This window comes from Hipposideros armiger, unplaced genomic scaffold, assembly GCF_001890085.2.
Source record: "Hipposideros armiger isolate ML-2016 unplaced genomic scaffold, ASM189008v1 scaffold_384, whole genome shotgun sequence".
NCBI classification, from domain to species: domain Eukaryota; kingdom Metazoa; phylum Chordata; class Mammalia; order Chiroptera; family Hipposideridae; genus Hipposideros; species Hipposideros armiger.
Window position 1 is genome coordinate 1,448,849 of NW_017731734.1, and position 22,721 is coordinate 1,471,569.

The 22,721-nt window shown below is 44.5% G+C and overlaps 1 protein-coding gene and 1 long non-coding RNA gene across 5 annotated transcripts; one reads left to right on the forward strand and one right to left on the reverse strand.

The window, feature by feature from the left end:
- Nucleotides 1–1,128: 1,128 nt before the first annotated feature.
- LOC109393592 (uncharacterized) lies at nt 1,129–7,461 on the reverse strand. Its single transcript, XR_002126296.1, has 3 exons — nt 7,236–7,461; nt 1,551–1,585; nt 1,129–1,460 (listed from the first exon to the last, which is right to left on the reverse strand). It is a non-coding gene; the product is annotated as an uncharacterized LOC109393592 (long non-coding RNA).
- ERLIN2 (ER lipid raft associated 2) lies at nt 6,400–22,530 on the forward strand. 4 transcript variants are annotated; one of them, XM_019662985.1, is made up of 12 exons: nt 6,400–6,507; nt 7,759–7,880; nt 9,235–9,316; nt 10,318–10,364; nt 12,094–12,155; nt 12,305–12,430; nt 15,607–15,680; nt 15,840–15,898; nt 16,416–16,507; nt 17,388–17,477; nt 19,201–19,280; nt 19,693–20,400. In XM_019662985.1, the coding sequence occupies exons 2-12, from the start codon at nt 7,774–7,776 to the stop codon at nt 19,891–19,893; spliced, it is 1,020 nt and encodes a 339-aa protein (XP_019518530.1). In that variant the 5' UTR covers nt 6,400–6,507; nt 7,759–7,773; the 3' UTR covers nt 19,894–20,400. The 4 variants fall into 4 exon arrangements, with proteins under 4 accessions (XP_019518530.1, XP_019518532.1, XP_019518531.1 ...); XM_019662987.1 differs by lacking the exon at nt 6,400–6,507 and adding an exon at nt 6,517–6,764 and having other exon boundaries at nt 19,693–22,530; XM_019662986.1 differs by lacking the exon at nt 6,400–6,507 and adding an exon at nt 6,762–6,844 and having other exon boundaries at nt 19,693–22,530.
- The last annotated feature ends 191 nt before the right edge of the window (nt 22,531–22,721 follow it).

Sequence of the window (22,721 nt, forward strand, 5' to 3'; positions counted from 1 at the left end):
TTGTCCTCTCTTGAGAGGACAGGAGAACTTCCAGAAAGAGAAGGTAGAGAGAGAACAGTAGGTCATACAGTTCTGTGGAACAGGTGAGGATGAGCTCATGATAGAGTCTACAAAGGGAACATTCAGACAAGTAGGAGGAAAACCAAGAGTGACAGGGGCATTCATAGAGGCCAAGGGTGGGGAGGTTTAAGCATTAAGGGGTCGAGCAACAGTACCAAGTGCATCAAAGAAAGGGACTGAAGGACTGAAAACAGGGGGATGGAAACTGGGGAAGTAAAGACAACAACGGTAGGGAACTTTTTCAAGAACTTTACTTGAAAGGAAGGAGACAAATCAGGTGAGAACTAGAGGCTTACACACAAAACCAACGGAGGGGCTTTGAATGGGGTGGGGTGGGAGGGAGACTTGCACAAGATTTAGAGTCAGGAGATCATTGAAGTCTCTAGGTCCCTGAGGAGAGAGGAAGAGTGAGACTAAGAATACAGGTGGGAAAAGACTGGCCTAGCATGGAACGTGGGTTCCCTTATCCTCTGAGACTCACATACCAAGAACATAAGGTATCTCTTTATGACATAAAAAGGAGTCTATCAATGATATAGAGCATTGCATACATAATTATATGCAGACTAAATGCTATACAATTTTTTTTCACTTCCTAATATTATTATGGATTCAGAGATGTCAAAAGAATGGTCATCCCAGGCAAAACTGGCCAGGCCACACCTCAAACTGTCAGGCCTTTCGGCACAGTTTCCCAAGGTAGCAGGCTGCTTTCTCATCATTCCCCTAATGCACTGTGGACTTTGGCCAAGGTCGTCCCCTCTCTGGAGACTTCTTCCTCTTTCCCCTGTTTCGCCATGAGTGAAATAAATGGGTGGAATTAAAATCATAGGCAGCAATGTATATGTCCATCAACAGATGAATAGGTAAACACATTGTTATATAGCTGTACAATGGAATATTACACAGCAATAACAAGGAATGATATACTCAACATGAATGAATCTCCAAATAATTATGCTGGGAGGGAAAAAACAGACAAAAGAGTATATATTGTATGATTCCATTTGCATAAAATTCTACAAAATGCAAACAATCTATAGTGAAAAGCAGATCAGTTGTTGCTTGGAAATGAGGGGACGGATCATGGAGAGGAGTGGGAGGGAGAGATTACAAAGGGGCATGAGGAAATATGGGGGCATGATGCATATATTCATTATCTTAATTGTGGTCATAGCTTCATCACAGGTATTTACATATGTCAAAACTTATCAAATTGTACACTTTATATGCACTTTATTGTATGTCAATTATACCTCAAGGCTGTAAAAACATAATCACAAAATGGTCTTTAGGTGACTTCCTCTTTGATCCCTTTATCGAACTCTCTTGAAGAAACATCATTAGCCCCAAGCAAATATCCTTTTGTTGTTTGAAGGCACCAATCCTGTTTTTTCCAACTGAAAATAAGAGGGGAAAGTTCTAAGTAACCCTCTTAATAATGAAGGATATACTTCACTCCTCTTCTCCCAACATCATCAAAATCTTACCGGGATCACGTGTCCTAAAGGATGACCTCCATTCACTGTTTAGGGAATAAAGTAAAGAGGAAAAATCAAATCTTGTGAACTGAAGCCAAACATTTTAAGAATTGTCTAGTTCCTTGGGTGCTAACCTGGTTATTAATAAAAAGGGCTCTAATTGTGAGAGAAGGGGTCTCTCCTGTCTTTGGGGTGGCACTCTCACCAAAAATTAGCTTGTTGGGGGACTCAACAAGCAGCAATCCAGAGACAGAGGGATGTGGATGGCTGTGGTGGGGGTACTTTTTTAATCCTGCTTTAATCTACAACTGTAAAATGAACTGGCCCAATTTAAAGTTTCACAATTTCTGACCACTGGTCTACATTCCTAAAAGGTTACATGTAAAATAAATGCTGTGTGTGTGTGTGTGTGTGTGTCAGTTGAATCATTATTTCCTAATTCATTTACTATAATAAAGAAATAGACTTAGGGTCATATGAATCCTGCCTTTGCAATTTACAAACTTTATGATATTGAAAAACCCTTAACTTCTCTAATCTTCAACTTCCTCCTCTAAAATGGAGTTGAATTCAAAGGGCTGACCAGAAGATTATGTAAAATAAGAAAGGGATAGGGCCTGGTACATAGACAGCACTCAATAATACTTTATGAAATCTGTATTGTAAATATCTATTGACTTATACTTTCAGAGTCTCTTATCTCTTCTTCTGATAAGCCTTCATTTGCTTATTACTCAATACCACATAACTTTAAGTTTATTCTTCTCTCACCTTCTGTCACATCAATAATCTAAATCCACAAACAGGTAAGAGCACATTAAGAGGATCTGCTATTTAAAACAGCAACAGCTAATACATTGAACACTTAAACTGTGTCAAGCATTATATGTACTTTTCTTGATTTAAACCTCACAACAGTCCTATAACAGTCATACTATTGTTATTACCCCATTTTACATATGAAGAAACTAAGGCACAGATATATTAAGTCATTTTCCCAAGGTCACACAGCTAATAAGGGATGGAGGGAGGCATGATTTAAACCTAGGCAGTCTGACTGTGGAATATCTGTGCTTAGCCACTATAGCGCAAGTTTTCTAAGACTGGATTTTTAAACACTGCTGTTAAACTTTAGATACTGAGTCAGAACAATCAGAGGTCTCTTAAGGGATTTTCAGACATAGGAGACCCAAGATGGCAGAGTAGATAAACACCATGCCTGTTTCCTTCCATGAACACATTAAAATTACAACTAAATTAGACAACAATCAACCTGGAGAACCATTTGAAGTATACCTGAACCAAAGTTCTATAATTAAGGATATAAAGAAGAAACCACGTGGAGACTGGTAGGAGGGGCAGAGACGTGAAATGGGCTGGTCCCAAATCTCCCTGTGGTCATGAAACTTGGGAGGGATATCTCAGCTGCAGTGGTTTCCCCCAGAGGAGCATAGGACCCCAGCCGTACTCCAGGGTCCCCAACCTGGAGTACTGGTGCCCGGAAGAGGAGCCCCCACAACTCTGGCTTCTGTGAAAAACAGTGGGGCTTCCAACCATCCAGGTGGGACAAAAGGCTGCAGGAAACCCAAACATCCTCTTAAACGGCCCACGCACAGATCCATTCGCTCACAAGCACTCACCTTGGACTCCCACGGAGGGATAGAGTCTCAGGGGGCATCAGAATAGAGCAGACTGACATGTGTGGCTGTGAGGCAAGGGCTAGAGGACCGTCACCATTTTCCCTGTATGGGGTTCTTCTCCCCAGTGCAGCTGGCAAGCAGGAGCCATGTTTCCTGTGTTGAGCCCACCCCTACATGGCCAAATCTGAATCTGATTGGTTGGTGAGCTCCTGCTCACTCCACCCTGCTGACTCATGGGGGCCCCACCCCACCCAACTCCCCTAACCCCAGAGGCACTTTCTCCACAAGCAGCCAGCCCTACCCACATTGCACTCTTTCTTGGAAAACTATTGTAGTCTACAGGCCCAGGCAGACAGCAACTGACCTCTCTCTGCCCTGAGACTTTTGCTGAGTAGCTCCAGGCTCAGCACTGGCACCAAACCAGAGTCTGCATTAACCTAGTGACCACAGATGTTCCCACTCTAGTGACTCCCTGAAACCCTGCCTCACCCAACTCACATACCACATGAGTCTTTATCAGTGGCTAAACCTTAAGGGCACTGGCAGTTGGCAGCAGGCCTTGGGGTGTCCTGGCTTTTAGCGGAGCTACCCCAGGCTTGGTACTGGTGGCAGCCATCCTCAGTGCGAAGCATAGCCTCCCCCAAATGCATCCTGGTTTAGCAAAGGCAGCAAAAAACCATGGATTGCTTTGGAGCACCTACCAGGTAGTCCCTGGCTGGTCACAAACAGTGGGTGGCCTGGACCTGCACCAGAGCCCCTCACAAAAGGCCCCAGAACCAACATACCTGGAGGCTGGCTTCAGACCACAGCAGAGCACTGCACAATTAGCCCCATAAGCAGCACACACAAAGGGTGGTCTCAACAGGCACCAGATCCCACTGGGGCGAATCCCACTTAGCAGGGTAAGCCCCCTGCACAGCAGCCTATAAGCTGTAGGTGTGGCCAAACCCTACAGACAATCAGTCTGAGGGTCAATCCTACCCACTGATGCGCCAATAGCAAATTGGCTCAACTATAACAGGAGTATACACACAACCCACACAAGGGACACTCCTGGAGCACCCAGAACAGGTGGCCAGGGAGATTGTGCCAGGGTCCCACACAGCACCTACTACATAAGGCCACCCAGCCAAGACTGGGAAACATAGCAGATCTACTTCATATATACTCATATCTACAATAGAATATTGCTCGGCCATGGAAGGGAATGGGTTCTTGCTATCTGGGCAGCATGGATGGACCTGGAAGGTACTGTGCTGAGTGGAGTGTCAGATAGACAAAGATGCTATGTGAATTTGCTTATATGTGGAATCTAAAGAACTAAATAAACAAACAAATCAGAAACAAAAAAGGAGGGTTTTCAGAAAAGTTAATTCATAATTTATTGACGTCTACCTCTAGGCAGGAACACAACTAAACAATTTAGGCCTGGTAAAACGCCTCCTGAGAACAAATTCTCACAACTTCCACTCACAGTTCATTCCCAAGTTTAATAGTCAGAAAATTATTAAATTGTAACTAATTTAAGCCCTTTATGCTTCAGGCTAAGCCTCATTCCTTGGGCTGATAAACCCCAGTATTTCCATTTCTGTTACTCATTCACTCAACTATAAAACAAACATTTATTAAGCATGCCCAGCTGAGTTGTATCACTGAACAAGTTCTGATAGGCTCAATCAGGAGATTGGCCAACTGGGGGGTAGAGGTGACTTGCCATGACAGGGTGGGGAGAGGAGAGCCCACATTTGTGGGCTTAACCACATATGCTGAAACTTCCCAGCACAAACTCATCCAGAACAAAACTAGGATGAATCCCAAGAGAATCCCAAGCAGCCATGCCTGGGAAACCTACCCTTTCCTTTTTCCTGTGTCTGAAATCTAACACCACCAGCTTGCCATCTGCCCTGTGTAAAAGCTTTTCATTTACTGAAGGCTATAACTAAGTGGACTCTTTCTCCCCTGCAAACAAAATAACTTCAATGGCTGAATTAAAAATGCTCCAATAGGCCAGCCATGTGGCATGTTGGTTAAGAGCTGGCTTGGGATGCCAGAGGGCCCTAGTTGGGATCCCACATATGAGGGCCAGTGACACTGCCCTCTACAGCTAAGATGCTGAACAACAGCTCAACCTGGAGCTGGGACGGCAGGTGGGTTGCCATGGGCTACCGTATGTAGCCAGCAGCCAGCGTGAGTGACCAGCAGCCGCCGTGAGCAGCCGTCCAGAAGCCGGCGCCTGATCTGCCTTGCCCGGGAAGAGCACAATGATGGTGCCAACTTGGGCCAGTGAAGCAACGTCCTCCACAACTAGACTGAAGAACAAAAGGACAGCAACTTGTCTGTTCCCCTTCCCCCAATTCCCCAATAAAAATCTTTAAAAAAAAAAAAATGCTCCAGTGATGCTACTGAACAGTGAAGGCTGTGGACAACACGAGGCCCTTAGACGAGGAGACACAAAGCCTGGATCCTGGTGCTGGTTCCCCTGTGCCTTCAGTCTTCAGATGCTAAAGGTAAGATACAGTCCCTGCCCTCAGGGAACTTAAGGTCTAGCCAAGGAGAGATGAAGTGCACAAGCCCCTGAAATCTGTGACAAGAGTTGCAAAGGCAGTTAAGCTCCTAATGTTAAGGATGCGCCAAGGAGGCTTTCATCCACTGTTACCCTTGCACCTCACTAAATTTAGATTTTGTCCACTGAAATTGGAATAATTCCTTCTTAATCTACTTTATGATGCTGTAGGGGCCCAAAGGCCAAAGCTCCTAGAAAAGCATACAGGGCAGTTCAAAGTAGGAACTGTTGATTAGCGACTAATGGTGCTAATCTGCACATTTAAAAGATGTGTGTTGATTCGGCCACAGAAAAGTGGCTAGCAGAGGGCTAGAATGGTTGCCAATCGCTGGTACCTGCTGGAGGGGGGGAGGAGTGAGGGGGGAAGCAGGCTTCACCTAATGTGGAGAGGAATCTGGAGCAAGCTCCAAAGTCAAAACTTCCGAAAGTGGCACGCTCAGCAACCGCAGCCACTCGCGTCCTCCCCGAGGTCACTCCCCAGGCGCTCCGCACCACTCCCACCCCTGAAATCCTAGACCCGGGCCCTCGACGGCCCGGACCTTGTCACGGGCGCTCCCTGGCGGCCACCCTCGGACACTGACCTTTCAGAGCGCGGGGGCGGGGCTGACGAATTAGGCAGAGAAGGGGGTGTGGTCTCCTCGCGTGAACTAATGGCGTCATCGAAGCGACGGGCCCGGAAGGAAGTAGCGGGCTGAGGGGTGTGGCGGTTTCTGCGGTTGCACGGGGGTTCGAACGAGTACGGAGCGCCTGGAGGGACAGCCTGGTACGCCGCCCCCGCCCCTTAGTGCGCGCACTGGGCCTAGTTGCGGCTCCGGGCTACAGCTGATCAGCGATTCTCCCCGGTCCCCGTCCCAGCAGCCTCGTCTCCTTCTGGAGCGAGAAAGCAACCCCTCTTTGTCCCTTCCCTTCCCCGCAAGTCCCCAGGCGGGACCGATCGGAGGCTTTTGGAGCCCCAGCCCGTACCCAGGGCGCTTGGGACTCGCGACCTTCTCTCGGAACGGAGCAGGGAAGGGGCCCGAGGTGGGGCGGGGGTGACCCCCGGAGGGAAGGGCATTTGCAGAAAGGACGCAGCTGCAAATCAGTAGCTGGAGGCCGCCACGGTAAAATGAGCGCCTCGAAGATGTCCGCGCCTGACTTCTGTTAGACCCAGGAGGCAGAATCCACGCCCTGCGCGGGTGGGCCTAGGCACGCCTGTAAACATTGCTGCCAGTTACCCTAGTTTTCCCAGATCATTCAGTGCTCAGGAAATGAGCCTCTAGGTGCCAACTCTTTCTCATCCTGGTGCCCGAACGCACATGGACCCAGGAGTCCAGAGTCTTCCCTGCCTGGGGAACTTCCTTTTCCTCTAACCATGGGCTGGGGGCCCTGTCAGGTGCAAAGTACCAGCCAGGTACATGGGAGGGAGTGTGGCTTCGGCCTTGTTCAGAGCCCTCTCCCATTCAGGGCCAAAGCAATAACTGGGAAGTTGGATGGAAGGTTAGAGAATCCCACCTTGAAACTCTGCTGGCATGCTGTCTCTGTTGTTCCATCCAGCATCTGAAAGGAGTAAATAATGGTTTCCTTTGAAGTGGCAGGCAATTAGGACTGGGAGGCTCTGACCAGAATTACATGCCACAACTGCCTGTCATTTGACTTCCCCTGTAATTTGGGCCAACGTGCTGCAGCTGCCTCTCTTCCCTTTTACCAGTATGAGTGGCTCCAGTGACAGCACATTCGTGTTCACAGGAAGAGAAGGCTGTGTTCTGAATGCTGCCCAGTTGACACTGGTTCTCCCTTGGGCCACGGCTGTATCCGGAACCACTGCCTCTTCAATGAGGCAGGAAACAGAATTCCACAGTTAAGGAATGGGAATGGTGCAAGGATGAAGAGAGTTGTAGATCTAGCCTCGTGTTCATAGACAACAGGCTGGATGTGAGCCACTTTCGGGAGACTCAGCTTGGTGAGGTACTCTCGCTCTCGTAGCTTGTCTCCCGCACGGCAGACCATACGCTTTTTCTCGTATCTTTTTCCCTAGGATAAAGGTTCACTGATGGCTCAGTTGGGAGCAGTTGTGGCTGTGGCTGCCAGTTTCTTTTGTGCATCTCTCTTCTCAGCTGTGCACAAGATAGAAGAGGGACATATTGGGGTATACTACAGGTAAGGCAGACACGGGGAGAAGCTTGCAGCTTCCTGTTTAAACGACTCTCTCCTAGTCTCTTGTCTAGCAGATGCTGCTGAATATCTATGTTTATATTTTGTTGAATGTGGGAGTCTTTTAGATTGAGCTTTTGTGTTTGTGACCATGGGGAGGGAAATACATATGTGTGCTTGTATATATATATATATATATATATACACACACACACACACACACACAAACATATACATACACATATATAAATGTAAATATAAAATTTAGTAGTCTAAGTTGATGCTATGGATGGTAATTGATAAATGTACAAGTACATAGCGATTTAGAGACAAAACCTAAAGGAAGCCAGTACACATCATCTCTGAGACATTGTTTTTTCCTACAGCCCTCTGGGCATCCTGGTGCCACAAGGTTACCTCTGATGAGTACCGGTTCTTGATGGCAACTTGAGACAATAGCCTGCTTTACAAATTTGGACCTACTCTTTAAAATTAACATTTCACAAAAAATGGAAGAGCCTGAAGGTTGATTTATATCAATCAAGGCAAGCCCTAGAATAGCGGTTCTTACAATAAAGTAGCCCATTATGTCGCTGTTATAGTGTTTTCTTTTTTTTTTTAATGTTTCTTTATAATGTAAAGCAAAGAAGCACTTACAAATCTTGGGTTACTTTCCTCTTAGTAACCTCCATAACCAACTTTTTGCTTTAAGTCTTTATGACCTCTTCTTATATTGCCCTATGATGCTTATTTCTGGATTGCCTCTGGCAAGTTCTAAAAGTCTGATTGGGTTTCCCTCTCCCCTTTAATTATTTCTCGCTACCATCTGCTTCTATGTCCCCATAAAAGGCTTTTAATTTTATTATCATTTACATATAACTTGATTGGAAAAGTAACTCTACCGCCAAAAAATACATGTATTAAAATGATTTGTAAAGTGTACTTAAAATTATTCTTTTGGTTGTTGATGTCACTGGACTCCAACATTAGTGCAGTTCATTAATAACAGTATTACTAGATTTAACTGCCCAGATGGATTGCCACAAGCTCAATGGATATGACAAAGTAAAACAGACTTCTTCTCAAGTATAGCCAGATTCTGCTGTCTTTCTTCCACTTAGCCTGTGTGCCTATTTTTCTCGTAGTAAAAGCATGAATAATGGTTTTGTGTTTTACCACTAGGCTTCCTGGAATATTAGGCTCTAGCTGGGAGGAAGAAAGAGATCTGTGGACTTGGCTCTGGCACTTGTCATTCTATATTAAACATTTATGGGGCTGAAGGGAAAGTTGGCCCAAGCAGCATTAATGTAATAGGTACCTCTTGCTAAACTGAACCTGCCTCTCTCTTCCTCCTCTGCAGAGGTGGTGCCCTGCTGACTTCCACCAGCGGCCCTGGTTTCCATCTCATGCTCCCTTTCATCACATCATATAAGTCTGTGCAGGTATACCTGGCTTGTATGGCTGGATGACTGTAGATTTTTGGGTGTTGAGTGGTGCATGATTTGGAATTATTTAGCCATTGGATGAGTATCATGCCTTTCCAAGGAATCATTTAATAATATGTTATATGTATATAAAGAGTGAAGCTTCATAGGTCATTTACTCTGGAGCTTTACTTGATTGTTGAAATAGCTGAATGGGGTCCTTGCTTTGGCCCATCAGCCCCAGCTGGGAGTTATTGCTTCACTTCAAAGCCAAAGAATCCGTTGTGCATGTATAAAAGGAAAAGTAGGCTGTCTGTGTGTGTGTGTGTGTGTGTGTGTGTGTGTGTGTTTTAAATCACAGACTACCAAGATAAATGGAAATAAAACATCATAATTTTGCTGGTTCTATTCGAACTTCAGAGATGTAAACATAATTTTTTTTGTGGGGGGAGAAGTTGAACTTGGTGAAAAGAAATAGGAGTAGGATTAATTTTGACAGATCTAAAGCCTAGCTAAGTTAGACTAGCCATCTTTGAAGTATGTCAAATATCCTGGGATACTTCATCAGCATTTTCCTTGTAAGTTTCTTCTGTCATGTACTCTGCTTTATGGTTTTCAAAGTGTGTTCATGCACATTATCTCATTTGAGTCTCAGCAATCCTGAGAATGGGCTTGGCAGGTCACATAGGCTGAGATAGGTTAAGTAAAGAACCTACTGTTTCAAGGCCAATAAATAGAAGAGGCCTTAGAACTCCTAGCCCAGGGTCTGTTTTCACTAAACCATTATTACCCAGCTCGTTCAAATGGTGGTTCACTTACAGTGAAGCTTGGTGGGTACTCTGCTTGGTTAGTCTCACACCCTGTAAGTCGGGAGGGTTTGGTGGGGTATTCATGTTTAACAAAGACAAAGCTCAACCCAAATAGGTATTCAAGGACAAGGACATTTGGGATTCCAAACATAAGTTACCTTTGTTTGTCACTGCCCAACTTACAGCATTTTATGTCTCCTCTATTTCCAGACCACACTGCAGACAGATGAGGTGAAGAATGTACCCTGTGGAACCAGGTAAGGTGCCTGGAATAAAGCTATTAAGCCCAAATAAGAGGAAGGGCTATCTGGCTGGCTGCAGTAAGAGACAGTGAAAAGAGAGGCAACCTTCGTGGTTTTACCAAGTTCCCTATCCCCTAGTTCCCTAGTTTCTGGTTTGACTTGGTGGTGGAGTGCAGTAGAGAAAATCACAGAAGGTAGACAGTTGGGAGGGCCTCGAGTGCCGTGATAAGTTTGGACTTTTCCTGTTAGAAGTGAGGATCCTCTAAAGGCTTTTAGCAGATAAATAAATGACTTGATAGAGGAAAAGAACTTGAGCATAACTAACTATGGAGAATGTCTTAATGGTGGGGGAGGCCTTGGGGCAAGAAATCCAAAGATGACACCACTATAGTGGTCCGGCTGAAAAGCAAAGGTCTAAACTGGGTTAGAGTAACAAAGTAAACAACACTGCGAGGAAACATTCAGACAGGTCTCGAATTGGGACATCCCACAGGATAACTGGCCTGATCTCAGCACAAAGTTGTATTTGGAGGGGTGTTGTGTTGAAAGGGAAACTTAAAAGACATAAACAAATATAATGGTGAGCCTTGATTGGAACCTGCTCCAAAAATAACAGCTATAAAAGACATGATGGAGCTGTATTAGTCAGCCTGGGCTGCCAGAACAGAATACCACAGGCTGGGTGGCTTAAACAACAGAAACTTATTTCCTCACCGTTGTAGAAGCTCAGAGTCCCAAGATCAAGGTGCCAGCAGGGCTGGTTTCTGGTGAAGCCTCTCTTCCCAGCTTGCAAATGGCCACCTTGCTGTGTCCTCACATGGCCTTTCCTGTGTACACGCACAAGGAGAACGAGGTCTCTGGCTCCTTTTTTCCTTTACCAGTCCAGTGGGATTAGGGCCTCACCCTTATGACCTCATTTAACATTAATTACCTCCCTAAAGGCCCTTTCTACAAATATTGTCACATTGGGGGTTAGAATTTCAACATACAGGTTTTGGAGGGCACACAGTTCAGTCCATAATAGGAATCACTGGGGAAATTTGAATGACTGGGTATTAGATAATGTTCAGGAATTGTTGCTGATTTTCTTAGGCTTGGGAATGGTTTTGTGACTATGTAGGAGAATATCATTATTCTTTGGTGATGCTAGCTTAAGTGTTAAGGGGTAAAGTATCATGACTTTGAAATGTTCAGCAAAAAAAAAGTAGATCAATCAGTAAGGTAAAATGTTAACAATTATTAAATTTCGGTGTTGGTGTATGGGTGTTATTCTATTCTTTCCATTTTTCTGTATGTTTGAAACTTTTTTATAATGACTATTTGGAGGAAAAGGGAAATGCTGAACTGAAGTGATGGTGAAGACAAAGTGAGAAACAGTGACTGTAGATTCCAATGACCTTTCAAGTTCTGAGAACTCTTCGACTTTCTTTAGTCTTTTCCCTTCAATTGATTGCTTTAATCAGATGGCATTGTGGATTCAAAAAACATGAACTACTCGTTTCTTACTGGCATCTCAAAAGTTTCACTTTTTTTCTGGCAGAATAGTCTTTAGGAGGCGTGATTTCTCAGGAGATTCTATTCTGCCTGTGAGCTCTGAAGACCTCCTCCTTGGAGATCTGACATGCCTTCTGACTTCCCAGGATTTTTCCTTTTCACCAAGGCCCAATATTATGCCATCATCTAGGAGACTGCACTGTATTCCAGAGCTTAGTAGTCACTTCTTTGTCCATTCTTCCTCTAATAGTGGTGGTGTGATGATCTACTTTGACAGAATTGAAGTGGTGAACTTCCTGGTCCCAAACGCAGGTACGTGTCTCCAGTTTACCCTCAGTACCAGCCTGCTTTCCCCAGCATGCCACCCAAGTCTGTTGCAGTACCTCAGGAAGGGAGCATTGCTGTCTGAGAAGGTTTTGAGTCCTGCCTTTCCTTATTCTGAAATCTGTCCTTCCCCTCAGTGTATGACATAGTGAAGAACTACACTGCTGACTACGACAAGGCCCTCATCTTCAACAAGATTCACCATGAACTGAACCAGTTCTGCAGTGTGCATACGCTTCAAGAGGTCTACATAGAGCTCTTCGGTAAGAACGTCTCTCCTCACCACAGCCTGCCTCGGCAGCCCTGCTTCTCCCACCACCCCCTCGCCCACTTCTGAGCGCCCCACAGAGTAGGATGGGTACTGATGGACAGGAGGTGTTAAAGGATCCTGCGCTCAGGAACTGGCCACAAAGGGCATTCCTGGAAAATGCTGGTGACAATTGAAGATCATGAGAATGATGGAGCTTTGGGCCCAGGAATAACAGTGGACTACAGGACTCACTCGCCTGAATCAGAGGACTGGAATGGAAATGTATTTCCACGGTCCCTAAAACATCATTTTGTAATGAAGACAGGCTCAGTTCTAGAAGAATCTTAGAGATCATCCAGCCCAACATCCTCAGTTTAAGATAAGGGTGCAAAGATAGGAAGTTGTAGAGCCGGTTGGTAGCAGCTGAAGCTGGACCCTCCCCCTCCTGGCCCTCCCTTTGTATGCTTTCCACTGCATCACACAGATGAGGGGCACCCAGGAAAGGGTGATGAGGATGGTACAGTTCATCTCTAACTCTAGAAGTGAGACAAGGACCATAGCTACTTACAGTTCCTTTGTGGTGTTTGTTTGATTGTTTGTTTGTTTGTTTACCCTTTACCTATAGAGATGAATAGGAAAAAGTTTAAAACAAAAAGGAACCATGTGCTTAAATAGACACTTTTTGTCCTTTTCACCTGGTCAAAGTAAACATTAGCCTGACTTCAGCAGCAAAGGAAGGAAACATTTCAGTAAATGTTAAAGCTCTTTTGTAGTAAAATGTTCTATTTAAACTTGCTGCCAGAAGTTCTCTAGTAGCTAGTGCTAAAAGTAAATGGATTTTTCAACTCATAGTACAACTGTTCTTGATACTAGGACTGGACAATGATTTTCTCCCTGGACTCTTCATAAAAAGAACCCTGAGTGAGAAATTTCTTAGAGTAGACTGAAGGAGAAATCATTGACATTGCCAATGATCTTAATTAAGCAAACAGCCTTTGCACTGTGTTTCAGATTTGGGAAATCGTCAGAATCACTTTTAATTTTTCTGCAGTAGAAAATGGATCTAAATTCACTCTATAGGGTTTAGAGTCTTTTATTGGGTTTGGATTCAATGTGCTTTTAAGAAAATTTTGGTAAATTTGCTATTGATTTTTTACCTCAATCTGATAGAATTTTATAAAATGTCATTAGTTTTCTCTCTAGCCATTGGTTTAGAACTTATGCCATTAAATAAACATTTCAAAGCATTTGAAACAACAAAAGACAAAGAATCTCTAATTTCAAAGAAGAGATTAAAATGTGACATTGTTTTGCATTAGAAAACTTCTTATTGTCTTAGACATAAACTTGATAGCTTAGTAAAGTATAGCTTCTTGTACAGAGTAACTGGGAAAATGTATTTGCTTTGAAATTTTTTTCTTTTTAAAGCTTCTTCTTGCCAGGAAGCACTGTTTTGCTTAGAAGATATTTGCATCTGTAAAGAAGATGCTTGAGTCTCTAATCCCATTCCTTAACCGGCAAAGGTTTTTTCTCTAGTTCCCTCGTCTCAGGACTCCTAGCCCTGACTTGCATCATGACTGCATAATTTTCATTACTCTTTACTCTGATGCATCCTTTTTGGCCATTTTACAAAATATTATCTAATACTGGTTCAGAAGTTTATCTAAAGAACCTCTTTGTATATACTTAGTAAATAACTTAGTCAGCATTTATCAGCATAACTGTAACATATAAACAATTTATTACCAGTGTTACTTTGGTAAGAAAACATCTTACACAATATTTCTTCCAGATTTTCTTAGAAAGTTACTAGCCCAGGGCCACAGGTTTTCACCTTGACTCAGATATAATTTGGTCTGATAAATAACTATGTTATTATTCACTTACAGAGGCTACAGGCCATCTCACTTAAAGTTTGATGGGTATCCTGTTTTCAATAGAAAATATGAAATGTAACGTGTATGTCTAGCTGTCAAATTGTTAGACCCATATCAGGTGCGAGGTACTGCCTTTATGGGCATTGTTCTCTCACTACTGAGAAGCTCGTGAGCGTATACCCAGTACATAGAAATATTAAAATCCCTTGCTTACTGATATGACAGTTGAAGAAAGCACTGTTTTAAACCCTAATAATCAAAGCATAATAACTAAACAAGTTCATTATTTTGGCTGCTGACTAGCCTGAGCACATCTGTGAAATGCCATGGCCCCAGTTTGGGCATCTGTATAAAGGCAGGAGTTTGATGTGCTACCCCTCAGACGCTCCTGTTTGGGCACAGGTGACCAAGAAAGGCCACTTAAAGCAGATGGCTGCTGACAGTAAGGGCGGGGTTTGAGCTTAGATGCCCCAGCCTGGTTTTGTGGAGTCTTTTTCTTGGTGCCCTTTTAGGATCTTATTGAAGATGCCATAGGCAGGGGACAGAGAAGAGAAGGCCCAGGCCAGAGAAGGCAGCCTGCTGCTGTCCGGGGATCAGAGCTAGAAGGAGATCAGTTATAGCTCTCCCTACACACGTCCATGGAACGACTCACATGTGAATTCCAGACAAAGAAATCAGGACCAAAGCAAACAACACATCAAAAGACTTGGGCTCATTTCCAGAGCTGTAAATTTTTATTTTCCCCTTGTGTTATTTGATGGAGTTCCTAATGGAAATAGTCTTCCTTGGGGCTTTCTTGACGTCAGAATCTGTTTTTCTTTTAGAAACTTCTAAAATTACTAGATTTAATGTGCTCGGCCATTTTCAAAATACCTAATGTAGCCATTTCATCTTCCTTCTTTATGGAAACTGGTGCCTGCCTTCTGTTTTGCTCCTGTTATCTGGGGAAAGGCTGCCGCCTGACTCAAGAAATGGGCTAGAATTGTTATTTGTTCTTTTTCCTTTTAAAGCGCATTCCCTTTTGGGCAATGTTAGTGTTTTCAACAACCTAGGTGATTCTGTCTTGGGACCACAGGAAAAGGATACTCTCACACCTAGCCTGTGGAGAGGGACTGCGTAGGCCTGTTGCTCTGAAAGTCTTGCTGGGAATCTTTAGATTTCTGGGCTCTGATAAGCACTTTACCCTGGGAAGACCTTTTGCCTGTCACGTGCATTCTTGAGCTGGTGTTTTAGCTTGTACTTTGCCCCTATACTTCCCTCCACCCTGCCCAGAAAGTGTGACAACTCCTTTTCCTGTCTTCCTTGATTCCAGATCAGATTGATGAAAATCTCAAACTGGCTTTGCAACAGGACCTGACCTCCATGGCCCCTGGGCTTGTCATCCAAGTAAGCATTGCCACTGTGGAAGCATCCCCTGACAAAGGTGCTTCCCCTCTTCCCAGGGATGTCATTTCTGTGCAGGAAGGTCGAAGACCAGTGAGAACTGCTTAGGTCCCTCTGACCATCCTCACCTTCCCATCAGGTGCTATTCTTATCCTTCTCCAGGCTGTGCGTGTGACAAAGCCCAATATACCTGAGGCGATCCGCAGAAATTACGAGTTGATGTGAGTATACCCTCTACCTAAGCTGTAACCACCACTCTGTCCCACCTCATCCCGTCCCAGAGTTAACTGAAACTGTGCCAGGCTTTTGTCCCCTTCTTGAGTATTTGTCACAGCCCGTTGCACTGTAGGATGGAGCAGGCATGTCAGGACAGTCACCTGGGCTCTGTAACTATGATGGAGAGCCACTGAGAAACCCTTTCGAGCAGTGATGCTTTGAAAAGGGCCGGGGGGCCTCATTTGTGCTTCATGGCTCATGCCAAAGAAGATGGGAGGGAAATATGATTAAGTGAGCAGGCAAGTGCATTGTACTAAAGGAGATTCTACTTGAGAAGGAGAGCCGTGTTAGTGTCTGTAACAGATCCGCTTTTACCTGGGACATTGCACAGCCTTGCAGGAGAGAGTCAGAAATCAGTTTGCCTCACCTCAGCAAAAGAGTTTGGCTTCTCCAGGCGACAGTGACAAGCCTCAGCAACTTTTCCATAGCGGCCTCACAATTGCATTCTTTTTTCCCCTTCAGGGAAAGCGAGAAGACAAAGCTTCTCATTGCAGCCCAGAAACAGAAGGTGGTGGAGAAGGAAGCTGAGACCGAGCGGAAGAAGGCCCTCATTGGTCCGAATGTGATTCTCTGATCCCCTTTCGGGGCAGAAGGGCTGAGGAGGGTGGGACGATTTGAGGAAGCCTCAGGCGCGGTTAGACCACCTGGTTTTCCAAACCCTTACTACCCATAGGAGTGGCATTCCTACTCCCGGAAGCAAAGCTGAAATTATCAGATCATGGCCAGGGGCAATGAGTTTTGAGCTTCCACATATCTCTCAAATGAAAGGAGCCAACCCTGTTAATTCGTAATTCGTAATGATAAGGGCTAACACTTATTGAGCACTTACTATGAGCCATGTACTTTTCTAAGCACTTGTATGTGAATTCTCTCACTCCTCACAACCAGCAAGAGAGGGAGGCACTATCTCTGACCTCACTTTATGAGCTGAAGCACAGAGGTTAAGGAACGTGCCCAAGGTCATATGGCCTCGGTCATATGGCAAGTACGTGGCGGAACTGGGATTCAGAGCCTGAGTTCTTAGCCCCTACACTAGACTATTAGCAACAAACCTGACTACTTCCTAAAGCGAAGTGGCAGGAAGAAACTATTTGAGAGTATCTTATTCCTTAAAATATTCCTTTGGGAGAAATAGCCTTGTGATTTAGGAGAGAGGTTAGGGCTTGTTCCTTGCTTTCATAGGAGAAACGACTTGCCTCCCTTGCGCCCACGTCTCCCAGTTACTGTCTTGCACTGACGTCATGGTTTGTGCTCACTGGTACACTCCATCTCTGCCCGTGTGTGCCTGTCAGGGCGGCCTCTCGGGCCAGCGGCTCTCCATCTGAGTTTACCCACACTCATGCATCAGGGACCTCATATCAGGTGAAAGGTGAAATTGAGTCAAACTTTTGAAATATCGGAGCTCTAAGCCTCTTCTCAACTTCAATAACACAGAGGCAGAAAAAGTGGCTCAGGTTGCAGAAATCACCTACGGACAGAAGGTGATGGAGAAGGAGACTGAGAAGAAGATTTCAGAAATTGAAGGTGAGCAGACGTGAAATCAGTGCCTGAGCGTTCCTCAGATCCCACTTTGTGGCAAAGGGGTGGGAGATTCATTTCTTTGCTCTTTAATCTCTGTTCTAAGATGTCATGATTTCCTTGGAACAGTACTTTTTCTCTGTGTTTTGACTTTGAGGGAGACTTAGGCCAAGCTAGCATCAGTTTTCCACTTCAGAGAGTGTTCATTCGTTCGTTCAACAAATGGTAGTCGTGTACCATTAAGCACACTTATGTTAGGCATAAGAAAAAGGGCAAGCACACACTCCCTGCTGCTTTGGAGCTCACAGGCTGGCATTGGAAATACACTAAGAAGCTAGGCCAAAACAGCAGCTCTCTCCCTCGTGCCTTACCTACCCTCCTCGAAAGTCAGTGAACACCATCGCGTTGGCCCCTGAATCTGCGCTCACGGTCCCTGTAGGTGAGTAAGCCAAGTGTGAAGAAGATCCCTTTACAGCACCAACAACGCTGGAGCTGGAGAGAAGTGTCCATTTGCTGGCTTTTCTGAATACCATTCACCTTCAGTTCCCTGCCCCTCAGCCCTCACCTCGTTCCCACCACCCACCTTTTCCCTCATGTGGGGCCTCATATCAAGCAAACTCGAGGACAAAAATGGAACCCCAAGGCCCGGCTTCAGGTTACAAAATGTGTGTCCAATTACACATTATGGGGCCTGTCAGGCTTCACAGGGGCCCACTGAGGAGCCAGTTAGGATTTTGCAGATCAGCAGCTCCTCATTAGGGAGCTCTTAGCAAAACAAAGCATATTTACTTCTTATAAATACATGTCATCAGGTGCTAAGGCCAGTTAAGTCAGCCACATGCAGCCAGAACCCCCGCCAGACTATAGGCCCCTTCCACCCAGGGTCATGCTGAGGGTTTTAGTAAGAACCCACAGACTGACCTTTCTTCCCAGACTTTGCTGCAAATATCACTCACATGAGGCTAGCTTCATTCCCGAGGCAAGGAAGTAAATAGCAAAAATTTTGCATTAAGTTGACAGAAAGCTAGTCTCAGCAGATCATGAAAGTATATTGCTTGCATAGTGGAAGTTTAAATAGGTCTTAATCCAAACAGGTGTTAGTTAGTCTGGATCATGGCTTGTAATTCTCTTAGAGTTGTGCCAGGGTAACCACTGTTAATTAGAACCTTTTTGAAATGATTGATGGAAATAAAAAGGAAATGAAGTTAGAGAGGGACTGAACTATTTTATGTTTATGGTATTCAGTTTCAGGGTGGATCTGCCTCTGGCTGTATCTAGAGCCTTTTTTGGGCATCTCCTGCTTTTGCTGTGTAGTGGAGCACAAGAGGGATGCGGTGGAAAGCTCTGAGACTGGAGGTGGAGCAGAGTCCCTTCCCAGACAGACTACAAAAGGAATCAACATGCAGAAACACAAGAATGTCTAGATAGCAGTGCTTTGCCCAATAATACTGTCTAACAAGATGTTGGGTACAAAAACACACTGGCTCATAACTAGTCCCCACCACAGGGAGATGCTGTCGAAGCACTTTTACATCTTGGTTGATTGTGACAACAACTTGTGAAACGGAAAAAAAATGCTTTTTTCCCGTTTCATAGATGAGGAAACCAAAGCACAGAGAAAAAAGAGCAGTCTCCCTAAGGTCACATAGGCAGTTGGGGAAAGTTATAGGAGCCAGACCCAGTCTTCTGGTAGCTGCTGCACTTCAGTTCACCGCGTTCTTTCCCTCAGATGCTGCGTTTCTGGCCCGGGAGAAGGCAAAGGCAGATGCTGAGTGCTACACTGCTTTGAAAATTGCCGAAGCAAATAAGGTAAGGACCCAGTGCCGCCTGGTGAAGAGAAGGTATTTTGGGTTTAGGCTGATACTGTTTGAGAGCTCTGGTGTTGGATGACCACCACCACCCAACCGCCCACATGGCCAGAAGTAAGGCGCCTGTGCTGAGTGGGACAGGTGCTTCCCTTTCCTTAGCAGTGCCTTGAGAGAAGTGTGACTTTTGTGTTAAACATGAAAACTCCTAAAATTCCTGCAGCTCTGGCCTTGGAGATTTGAGATTACTTTCTCTTAGAAAGTGCTTACCCTGTTACTAATGTAACAGTGAGACCAGGAAAAGTAGAGAGGGCATATGTTTTTGACAGAGACCTTCTCATGAAAAGTGAAGGGGTGCCACCCAGAGTTTTCTCAATCTGGCTCCACCTAAGACTTCTTTGCCTTTTTTTTAACAGCTGAAGCTGACCCCTGAATATCTGCAACTGATGAAGTACAAGGCCATTGCTTCCAACAGCAAGATTTACTTTGGCAAAGACATCCCTAACATGTTCGTGGATTCTGCAGGCAATCTGGGCAAGCAGTTTGAGGGGCTAGCTGACAAGCTGGGCTTCGGCTTAGAAGATGAGCCCTTGGAGGCAGACACTGAGGAGAATTGAAAAAAAAAGTTTTATACAACCTCAGATGACATTTAAAGAGATCTTTATTTTTTAATGATGAACCAAGATGCCCCTCCCTCCTACACGACCTTCTTTGACTCTCTTCCACATACTGTGGTGAACAAAGAAGAAATGGACTTAAATTTATTCCCTTGGGAAGGGAGGGCAGGGGTTGATGATTTGGGGTTTTATTCAGGTAAGTATTCTATATGACTTCTGTTAAGATTTGTAAACCATGTGTTTGAACTTTGACCTCCAGGCACTAATTTTAGACCTTTGAAGCTGGCTTAATTAGGGATGCTATCATTAAGGACTGGGAGCAATAGAGGGTGTTGCCTGTAGGTGATTTGATTTCCCTTATTTGGGAAAATGTGGTCCAGTTTTCTCGCCCCTGCCTCTGAGGTGGGAGATGCCTGTGGGTGAGGCTCACAACTGAGCAAATATGTGTTTGTAAGTTTGCCAGGAGAGCCGTGGGGAAACAGCTGCACAGTGTTTGGCTTTCCTGGCGTTTTTGTCAGTGCATACATGAGTTATTTTAGAGGCCTGCTTCTTGAGCCCTCATCAGGCAGAACTGGTGCTAGGTTTTGCAAGCTTTTCTACCCTCCTTGCCCTGGGGCTTAACGTGGTCGTTCTGACTGCATTGCCAGAGTCAGGGTTTGGCCACTACTACACAATTCTTTTTAAAATTTTTCACCTATTCTGTGATTTGGTTGTTTTGGGTTTTTTTTTTCTCTCAATCTGTTAGTTGTTTCCAGTCAGCATCAAGAAGACAGGAACAAACAACTCAAATGTCTTAAATAGCTGCTAAAGTGGGATCATTATGCCTGTTAGCTACTCCAGTACCTGCTTGGCAAACTGTATATTCCTTGAGATCAAATGTCTTTTTGTGGAGATGCTACATTGAAGAGCTCCTCTGGAAGAGAAAGGAGGGTCATCCAAAAGAGTTCTTCATGCCTATGGCTTGTGCTGGAAGTTTGTCTGTCAGTCATAAAAGGGGGCCCCTTCTCTAAGTAGCACACGTTTTTAAATCCAGGGCTCCGGGCAGCGACACAGGAGTCAGACTAAATGTTCAATCTTCAGAGACAGCTGTGTGGGTGCAAGTCAGAGTTTATGCCCCAGCCCCTGGTTTGGAATGGCTGCATCACATTCTGTCCAGGTTTTATTTTTCATTACTAAGAAAAGTTTGAGTCACTCTGGGAGATTTGGGGTAGGGGCGACCAAACATGAAAGAAAGGTCTTCTTGTACCCTGGAATTGGAGGTGAGGGTGGGGGATCCAGCCTGTATAGCCTGTGAGTTGTGTGCCAAATTGTTAAGTGGAAGACAGCTATCTGGAGTGACCATTGCAAGCGTGTCGGTATTCTCCATGACAAGCTCTGGCTTAGGATTTGGCCTTGTTATCAGCTGCCCCCACCCCCACCCCCAGAAATACTCCTGCTGTACCCCCTCTTCCCTCAGTGAAACTATGAATGCAACTTTCTGGCACAGATCCCTACCTCTATTTTGGTCCCATGCCCAGACTTCTGGTTTATTAAATGGCCCCAGAACTCAGGCCAGCTTGCTCCTAAATAGCAAGTTGGGGATCATTCAGCCTGCCTAGGAAGAAACAATGTTAATTCCTTTTAATTCAAATGCTGCCCTTTTCTGTTCTAATTCTTGGGACTAGAATTCTCAAATCACTGGATCACACTTTGTGCAGGCAGCCAAATGTCCCTTGGGAGTGATGGATGGATTTGAATATGCTCAAAAGTCCTTGCAGAAGGCAGTCAGTCTCACAGGACCAACATAACGTGGGGTATCCATTATTAAGATGCACTGACCCTCCTCCCATTTCAATACCTTTAATTGCTTGTTAGGAGCAACATGTCACATCCAGCATCCTTGACTTGTATATTTATCTGCTCCCTCTACTCTGAGACTAACACCTAGGCCTCAGAAAGCATTACTTCACTACAATAGAACAAGGAGCAAGGATATCTCAGTCTCTTGGAATTGCATGTTTGCTCTGGTTCTTACCCTGAAAGTCTCTGTAACTCTAACATCCTGTGATAGCTTGTCCCTTGCACTAGATACTCTTTGACCACAGAACAGCATCAGTAAAGTCCTGTTGCACCTGCCCCTCCTGATGTTAACGTTGCTTCCTCTTTAAACAAAAAATATAAATGCTGTAGTACCCATTTGTTTAAATCCAATGGTTGTCTGTACCTGCCTGAATAGTAAGATCGTGGAAGTCAGCGGTTTCCTTAGCATGAGACAACTAACCAATCTGTGTTTGTGGCTTTGTTTCTTACACTAGAAAATCTGACTTAACATCTGAATTCTAAACGTAAAATGTGACAGCCTGCAATTTTGTAGGCAGTAAAGTCGTGGCTGCTATTTATAAGTGGAACTTCTATCAAAATAAGTAACTGTTTATAAAATTCAGTTTTTGTAGGATTTTCCAAGGCAAAGTCACCTTGGTTGAATGTTTCTCACTCATTACACTTTGCAGAAGTGATTCATAGTCCGTACTGTTTTTAACACTTTTTTATATAAAGACAGAATGTTTGCAAGAAAGCCAAAGTTTGTTAATAATTTTTATATGACTAAAATAAAATAAATTTGGAGGGATCTATAATCATTAAGCTGGGGGGAGGGGAATCACTAAAAGAATTTAGCAATACAGCAGGTCCTCAACGTCATTTCATTCAACATAGTTTCATTGTAACATTGATGAGATGCTGTAGGAACTTAACTTTTGTTTATATCAGTTAGCCTGTGGTAACACTGGTTTCATTATATGTCTTTTCATTTTAAGTTGCAGAACCTGTCAACAATGTTAAGTAAGGAC